This window comes from Eucyclogobius newberryi, unplaced genomic scaffold, assembly GCF_026437365.1.
Source record: "Eucyclogobius newberryi isolate DKJ021-1_F unplaced genomic scaffold, fEucNew1.0.hap1 SCAF_2, whole genome shotgun sequence".
Classification (NCBI taxonomy): Eukaryota; Metazoa; Chordata; class Actinopteri; order Gobiiformes; family Gobiidae; genus Eucyclogobius; species Eucyclogobius newberryi.
This window is the reverse complement of record NW_027315834.1, coordinates 29,031,161-29,040,685: the sequence shown is the minus strand read 5'-3', so window position 1 is coordinate 29,040,685 and position 9,525 is coordinate 29,031,161. Positions and strand designations below refer to the sequence as shown.

At 38.9% G+C, this 9,525-nt stretch overlaps 1 protein-coding gene across 1 annotated transcript; it reads right to left on the bottom strand.

The window, feature by feature from the left end:
• Positions 1-3,642: 3,642 nt before the first annotated feature.
• LOC140368067 (angiopoietin-1-like) lies at positions 3,643-7,017 on the bottom strand. The gene is made up of 4 exons (XM_072454932.1): positions 6,865-7,017; positions 6,016-6,133; positions 4,916-5,101; positions 3,643-3,960 (listed from the first exon to the last, which is right to left on the bottom strand). Exons 2-4 carry the CDS (start codon positions 6,119-6,121, stop codon positions 3,659-3,661), a joined length of 594 nt encoding a protein of 197 aa, XP_072311033.1. The 5' UTR covers positions 6,122-6,133; positions 6,865-7,017; the 3' UTR covers positions 3,643-3,658.
• Positions 7,018-9,525: the final 2,508 nt, after the last annotated feature.

The following is a 9,525-nucleotide window of genomic DNA, read 5'->3' as shown; positions in this document are numbered from 1 at the left end:
AGGTGACCAAACACAAGATCAGGTTTAAGCACTATAAAAATGCAGCAGGTGAGTTCACCAAACTGAACCAAAATGGAAGGAAGAGGAAGAGTGAGGATGAGAAGGAGGAAGAGGCCGTGCCTGAGGTGGAGGTCGAGGTGGAGGTAGATGTGGAGGTAGGGGTGGAGGTGGAGGTAGAAGAAGAGGAAGAATTCAAGCAGGAGGAAGAGGGGGAGGAGTTTGGGAGGGTTCTTTTTTGTACTGGATAAAATGTAATGTTCATGAAAACTGGGAAAAGTTTTCTTTTCGTCATGTTGGCTTGAGTTTATGGACAAAAATAAATGACACTGTCAACAGCATTAGTCTTGTGTCCTGTGTGGTGTCCACAGTAACACAAGTGTGTGTAGTGTTCACTGTGTGTATCGTTGTGCACAAAGTGTGAACAGACATTGTGTTTCCAGTTGTGCAAATCCGAGCGATGTTTTTCAAATTCACTGTGTACTTCACCCATACGACTCTATGCACTTAGAAGCAGAATTAGCCAAAAGTGTTGAAGGTTTTCCACAGCAGTGTGTAACTGGTGTGTAACTGGTGTAAACATAGTTAAGTCATATGCAACGTGTGTGTTTCATGTGGTAAAAAAATGTGGTTTTGATAAGTTAGTGTATAGTATTTACAAGAGTGTTTCATTTTGCAAAGGAGCTAAGGTGTTGATAATTGGGTTTGTGGTTGTGCTAATTGTGTGTAGGGTTTTGCTAAATAAAACAAAACCATCAAAATTGTGTTTATTCAATCGTAAAAAACTGTAGTATTTGGGAAGTTCCACTAGTAAAAAACATTATGTGGACCACGTGCTTTGGTTTTTACCTTATGTTCGGTGCACTTCAAACCGCTCACGACTAATCTACATCAAACTATATAAACTTTTGATTATTCTTTTTTTGTAGAATCTAGAATGTAGAATAATTATGGTGCAGAAAAAAAGGTTTAGAATACAGGAATAAAGCAAACTTTACGCATATCATCATTACTCTTAGGAGTAATTGTACTTTTTTTTTTTACTTTGTGAGGTGTCAGTTATAACCGCATCCGCCCTTCAACTTCCTCCGTGATGCAGTGTCAGACCACATTTGCTGCACAAGTTCATAGTTCACACAGTTGACAGTTGCAACACTTTGACCTCACTATATTTGCAGGGCCACGGGTCAAATAACATAGTATAATTTCCATGTTTTGCAAAGACATGGTTTTCAATTTTAGAAACATAAAAACATAGTACATTTTTAAATAAAATAAAACTATATGAATCAACACATTATTGAACTAGAGAACATTAGGAGTACCAGTATGTTTAGTTGGATAACATTCTTGCAATGATTAATCAGAGAACAAACATTTTAAAAGCAAACTGAGTGTGGTTAAGTAACCTACTGTTAACTAGGTTTATTTACTTGGGATATGTACCGTTCTGACCCCAATGGCAGATCATTAAGGTGGAAATGAGAAGCGATGCATTGGAAAAGAAATGCAGAAATAGCTATCTGGTTATTTTATAGGAGTGGGCAACCATTTTTGGCTTAAGATTTACTTTTTGGGTCAGCAAGACCTGGAGATCTACCAATAGTGTTAGTATTATTTAGTCTTATGCTAGCTACTTTATTTTATTATTATTTACCTTATTTTATTTTACCTTTACTTTTATTTATTTAATTTTTTATTTTTTTTCCATTTCCTATTAAGATATTAGAGGAGTTTTGTTAATAATAGTTTTTTGGGTTTGTTCAATAGAGTTCTTCTATTAAGAAGTTATCTGTCCTTCCCCCTGTATCTACTGCGTTGTAACACCAAAATGTCCCCATGTGTGGACAATAAAGGATTATCTTATGGAGAGACTTATCCATGCGTTTGTCTCCAGTAGATTAGACTACTCTAACGGCCTGCTCACTGGTCTCTCCAAACGAGCTGTAAAACAGCTGCAGTACATCCAGAACGCTGCTGCTCGGGTCCTGACTAGAACCAGGAAGTATGATCACATTAGTCCTGTTCTCAGGTCTCTGCACTGGCTCCTGTGGCTCAGAGAATAGACTTTAAAGCAGCTCTGCTTGTGTACAAGTCTCTCCATGGCCTAGCACAAAAGTACATCTCGGACATGTTAGTGCCATATGAACCATCTTGGACTCTGAGGACCTCAGGGACCTCCTGCTGGTGCCAGAGTCAGGACTAAACATGCACCGGCCTCCTGCTGGTGCCAGAGTCAGGACTAAACATGGACCGGCCTCCTGCTGGTGCCAGAGTCAGGACTAAACATGGACCGGCCTCCTGCTGGTGCCAGAGTCAGGACTAAACATGGACCGGCCTCCTGCTGGTGCCAGAGTCAGGACTAAACATGGGGAATCTGCGTTTCAGTTTTATGCAGCTAAGATCTGGAACAGTCTTCCTGAAGATGTGAGACAGGCTTCTACTCTGACGATGTTCAAATCTAAGCTAAAAACAGTTGTTTAGCTGCATATGACTGAAAGGATTTCTCTTTTCTCTTTATTTTTGACATTTTAAATACTAAAAGATGTATCTGGGACTATTTTGAGGTAGTACCCTACACCTTTAAATTTTAGCTTAAAAATAGCACCTTTTTAAATTTATTCAATTTCTTTAGAGAAATTCTCTACAATTCTAAAACTACTATTTAGATACGATTTGCATTTGAACATGTAAATAATTTAGCTGGACACAATAGCCCATTGTGCTGGTGTCCAAGCGCAGCTCATGGCAGGTGCCTGGGGACAGGGTCCGAACACACGCTGGTCAGATGTCAGTCAGCACTAAGCCTACTGTAAAGCCCAGGAAGTGCCACTGACCAATAGCCAAGTTTTAACACTAAAGCTTTGGTTGAGTTTTGTCTGAGACAATTAGTTTAGCTAAAGCTAAATCTAGGGCGGGGCAGACAAGACTAGGTCCGTCGGTAAAGAAACAAAACGCCACACATCAGGTGGAAGTGTCGACGAGAGAGTCGTCGTGAAAGAAACATGCGCTCGGCACAGACGTGTGCAGTTTGCAGAGAGCGCTTAGATATGGGAACAAATCAATCTAAAAGTGATGTGTCCATCCCGGAGACGCCTGTCATGCTGCAGTGTCAAATAAATATGGGAAAGAGTGTCTGGAATGCCTGCCAATGTGGTCCGATAAATTTGGATTTGGCTAGGTGTTTTTTATTTAGTTAATTTTATTGTATTTCTGTTTCTGTCATTTCTTTGTGATTTGAATGCATTTTTCCTGCTGTGTGAAGCACTTTGAATTGCCTTGTGTATGAAATGTGCTCTACAAATAAACTTGCCTTGCCTTGTATTATGGCTGTAAAGGCTGGTGTGTATCAGGGTCATACATATTACATACATACATATTCATTTATTTAAAAAAAAAAACAGATTTCTCATTGGCTTTATTTTTGCAGTGAAACGTTTTGTGCACCATTTTAAAATGTTACACTCTGCTGCCCTCCCCTGGTCTCGTGAAGCATTTAATGAATTCGTTTTTATTTGTTAAGTTTCATGCAGACGTTGTTGTATAATGTGCAATGCTGTTCAAACAATATATAGCAACTAGTACAACGTGAATCTACAACGCTACATCGAACTGCACAACCCAACAACACAAAGCTGAGCAATGTTTGAAATAATCTCCTCTACTCCATTGGTTTGATCATCATCCTTGTGGCCTTCAGAGAGTACGGAGCACTGCTTTTCCAGCTGTCCCAGTGCAGACCCGACGCCCAGCCCGTGTGGTCCCCCGCTGGGTGATAGTCGCCGTGAAGACTGGCCGACCCACAGCGACTGAACCACCAGCCGCCTCCCTCTGAAGTGGCACACTCCCCCAGGGCTATGTCCCCAAAAATACAGGGGTCGCATCCATCATTGTCCCTGTCTATGGTGCTAAAGCCGAAGCCATTCTGGTCAATCCCTCTGTACACGCCACGAATGGCATCACCTAAAGAAATGAGTACAGTTAGAATGAACTGGGCATGTGAAAATGTGAAACTGGGACTTCCAGGATCGAGACTATTAAACCTGTCATGAAAATATATATATATATAAATATATATATATATATATATATATATATATATATATATATATATATATATATATATATATATATATATAATATACACACACACACACAGGTAAATATAAAGGCAGGATAGAAAATATTTAGTTTTACTGTTACGCTGATACTCGATTATGCATCAGTAACAAGTTAAAGAAGACATAGTGTTTATTTATATTACTTACGAATAAACTATAACTTAATTAGCCAATTAGTTTCCCTTTTATTCACAATAAATTGCAGAATGTATCAACAAATTAGTAATATTTATAGAAATTAGAAATATAAATGGGACTACCTGCCTTTAGCTGCATTTGACCTTAACAAGCAGCAGATTTTCATTGACCTGGTTTTATTGTCACGTGTATGTACCCAGGGTCTACCTTTTTTTAATGAACGCATGTTAGTATAGAGAAGAGGGCGGGGATAGGGGGTAGGTGAAAACAGACACTTTCTGAGCACTCAAATGCAGAACAATACAACGTGCATGAATCAACCTTTAAATACAACTCTGAGCACACTAATGATAAGAAGACACCATCAGTATGACATGATGAAACTCATAAAGGTTGGTTTTGCATGATGGAATGTCCCTTTAAAACTAATTTAAACTAATTTTCTGGCCAAGCACAGAAATTGAGAATTGCTTCAAACCGATACAAGCTTTTGTTCATTTTCTACTAAACTTTACTGCTTAATTCATTGATTAAAATAAACATATGGGAAGAGGGGTGAAAACGCATGCGGTTCAATTTGCAGTTTTGCCACTAGATGCCACCAAAGTGAACGCTCTACACCATTATTACAGTTGAACAATCGTCGCAGTCATCAGTACCTGCAGTCCCTTTGTACTTCTTGACGTGCAGTTTGAAGCCTGACTTGTCGTTTCCCAGTCTAAAATGGTTGTACTCTGCGAACACCGAGTTTCCTTCGTGGTCCCAGAGATCCACCCTCAAAGTCCACTTCCTGGTCTTGGCTTTGGTCAGAGCAAAAGTCTTCCTAAGTCCGAGCCAGTGGTCCTCTGCAAAGAAGCATAAAGTTACATGATGTTTTCTATATTTAAGGATCTCTGAATGTAAAAAGTGCAGAGGAGGAGAAACAAAGGATCTAATTTTAAGTGATAACAGTTGATGAAATCCAGATTACTGACCAGGGTTACAGTATTATAGCCATATTTGGACATATACATTCCTTTCTGTTATGTGTGCTGGGTCAAGAGCACTAGGATCGTTCTCCAGGTGATAATTTATTTAATTATTTTAAATCCATCCTTTCACTTATTCAGGGCCGGGTCGCGGGGGCAGCAGTATGAGCAGGGAGTCCCAGACTTCCTCCTCCCCAGACACTTCCTCTAACTCCTCCGGGGGGATCCCGAGGCGTTCCCAGGCCAGTCAAGAGACATAGTCTCTCCAGCGTGTCCTGGGTCTTCCCCGGGGCCTCTTCCCGGTGGGACATGCCTGAAACACCTCCCGAGGGAGGCGCCCAGGAGGCATCCGGAACAGATGCCCGAGCCACCTCAGCCGGCTCCTCTCGACGTGGAGGAGCAGCGGCTCTACTCCGAGCTCCCCCCGTGTGGCCGAGCTCCTCACCTTATCTCTAAGGGAGTGCCCAGCCACACGGCGGAGGAAACTCATTTCGACCTTCTGTCCTTTCAGTCATTACCCAAAGCTCATGATCATAGGTGAAGGCAGGAACGTAGATTGACCGGTAAATTGAGAGCTTTGCCTTTCGGCTCCTTCTTCACCATAACAGTCCGATGCAGCATCAATCTCATGTTCCATCCTTCCCTCACTCGTTTTTTTTCCCTCAACACATTTTATTGAGAGGAACGTCATTCAAAATTCCAGATAGAGAGCTGTGTTTGAATGTGCCAGTGTGCAATAGGATATTTATCACAGCAGCTCCACCAAGTACCATGGTACAAGTTGTACTTACGGGTGAGGCTCCCAAATCCGTTTTTGTAGGCGGCCCAAACTCTGTCAAACTTCACCTGGGGCCCACTGCGTCTTTGGAAAACGGTCCATCCTCCATCAGAGCGCATCTCACAGTAGACCTACAGAAGGGCATTAAGATAAGATAAGATAAGATAAACCTTTAATATCCACACAAGGGGAAATTTCGTTGTTACAACGCAGTAGAAACAGGAGGCAAGGACAGATTATAGGAAGTTTCAAAACACACTCTTAATAGAACTCTTATGAACAAAAACAAAAAACTCTTATTAACAAAACTCCTCTCCTATCTTAATAGGGAATGGAGGGGGGAAATAAAAAAATAAAAATAAAAAAAAAGATAAAGATAAAAATAAGATAATAATAAAATAATCATAATAAAATAAAATAAAGTAAAGTATGTAATAAAGTCATATGTTCCAAAAGGACATGAAGTTTAATTCCCTCCATATTCTGTAATAATTCTGACCTGTAAAACTGTGAATTGAATTAATTTAATGCATAGTAATTTGATTTATTCGAGCCATTGTGATATTACATTACAAGTTAAATTCAGGACAATACAGACTGCTCATGACAGTCAAATACAGAGAACATTTACTTATTTAAAAGGTTCTAAAATAAGACGTTCACTTGTTTTTGCTCATTCTCATCTGGGTTAAAGTGGAAGCTGAACTGAACCCTCTGATTATTAGGCCTCCTGCACCACATAAAGTCAAACAAATCCTTGCTATCGAGGCAATGTATGGCTTGTGGATTGTTTTCATTTAAACAGTTTATTTGTAACTATGACAACAAAAGAGTTTAAGTTACCTCATTAACACGACTTTACCTTAAAAGGCGCTTTGGCTCCATTTAGCTGAATCCAGTAAACTCCACTGGACGCCAAAGGGTTTTTACTCTTAACGTCGCTGCAGTCAGTTCCTATGAAACAAACACAAATGTAAGATTATTGAAATATTGGCTTCATATTGATAATTGAGTAGGTGCATTTGTTATGAATTTGTTTGTGTTATTATTTGTACCTTGAGAGATTGTCTGCTTCTTTAACAACTACAAAAGAAATTTTGTAAGTTGTAATGGAAAAGTCCCGGTTCAAATAGGTTATTATCTGTTACACCGTGTTATTTAGGGCTGTATTTGAAATGTTAAAAAATTACTCCACATCTGAGCTCATACAACTGTAACAATGGACAAGCAAAGACTACTATTGCTATTACTACTACATATACTACTACTGCTGCTACTGCTATATCAATTTACCAAAGAATGAGAACACAAGTTGGATTTTCTATCTAAAAAAAATCATCTTTAATATAATAATATAAAATGTGTAATATTTAAGATAACTGATAACTCTTCTGTTAAAGGAGTCACATTATTATTTGTCTTGTGTTCATTCAGTTACAGGTGTTTATTCCTTCAAAATCTCTTGAGAAATGTGCATTCTTCTTACTGTGATTATGTCAAAACAGTGCATCTAAAACCTGGTCAAATTGAGCTTAGTCTTTTGAAATTTTTGCAATTCTGATCATTTATATGTTCATTTTAGATCCTTTCTTGAGAGTATCTCCCTATTTAGATATTCTCAACAAGCTTTGTCCTACTTTATTGGTACTATTTTGTTCTTTTTCATGTTTAACTCAATGGACAAAGGTATTCACAACAACAACAGAGTAAATAACAACAAAGCTGCGTTTACTCCACCTTAGACTGCTCACTGTAGCTGAAGAGAATGAGCAGAATGAGTCCACACAATCCCACTTTGCGTCTCATGTTGAACTACAGACAAAACCTGCACAATTTAACCAGTTTGACAGACAAAACCCACACAATTTTACCAGTTTGACAGACAAAACCCACACAATTTAACCAGTTTGACAGACAAAACCCACACAATTTAACCAGTTTGACAGACAAAACCCACACAATTTAACCAGTTTGACAGACAAAACCCACACAATTTTACCAGTTTGACAGACAAAACCCACACAATTTAACCAGTTTGACAGACAAAACCCACACAATTTAACCAGTTTGACAGACAAAACCCACACAATTTTACCAGTTTGACAGACAAAACCCACACAATTTAACCAGTTTGACAGACAAAACCCACACAATTTAACCAGTTTGACAGACAAAACCCACACAATTTTACCAGTTTGACAGACAAAACCCACACAATTTAACCAGTTTGACAGACAAAACCCACACAATTTAACCAGTTTGACAGACAAAACCCACACAATTTAACCAGTTTGACAAAGTGTTACTGACTAACTCGTGAGACACAGACTTACCCTTCCCAGCTTTCCTTCCGACCTTTGAGATCAGGAGCTGTGGAAGTGTTTACGCAGTATCATTACCTCTTCCCCGCACACGAGGTCACTTGTTCTGAGTCACAAATCGCACAGGAAAGTCAGCCAATCATCACGAGGCCTTGGTGTGGAGGAATTTCGACATGTCTGGGCTGAAATATGCTCATTTCAGTGTTCAGAGCCCAGATAGCGTGTGTTTTAACCTCATCGCTCTCGACAGACATAACTGTGTGGATAAATACTGATAATACACGTGGGAAGTGAGAAAAGTAGAGCAGAGAAAGTGGGAAAATGTGAGAGTTGTATTTGCTTAGTAAGCTAGTTTATTATAGTTTTCTTCTATGAAATCATAAAATAATGAACCGTGAACAACAAACGAATAATGAATATGATGTTATTATGGTATCGTCAAATGCAGTCATCTGGATATTATTAGATTTGTCAGACGGTTATTTTACCCGGTAACAACAGGTGCCATGATCGAGTTCTTTCACCTGTCGTCACAGAGACATAAACAGACAGACACACCTCCTAAACAAATGGTTAGGAGGCGTGTCCCCCAGGAGACACTAACACTCATATTAAACCAGCAGAACCTTAGCTACAGATACAACCAAACCATTTTGAGGAAATATAAATGTACTTTAAACAACAGGGATCTTTCACAAAAGTCACTGCCCTGCAAATGCAAACAAAGAAATTTATCAAGCTAAAAATACACAAACGATGCACAAGCTGAAAGCTAAAAAATAATGTGATAAATGTAACCGTACTAAACTTGCACCAAAACTTATTAAACAGGGAGGCAAAAAAAATGCAGAATTTATTTTACAGCGGCTGTTTTCTCATCAAAAATAGCTTCCCAGGGAAAACACAGTTTTGAGTTCATCCTGTCATATAAATACATTTTAAACCATCTGGGATGAGCTGCTATAGTTTTCACAGTAACAGTTGAGATGTTTTTTTACAGTGGAAATTCTCTACAAAAAGAGTTCACACACTTAAAGTGTAAACAAGAGCTAGTGATCACAGGAGTTTATGCTCATAGAGCTAAATGTACACATTTTTATAATTTTCATCTCACTATTTGCACAAATATGTGAATAAATAGCACATAAATTGTGTGGACATCTTAAATTATTGCTTAATTCTGTCCTTACATGTCAGAATGT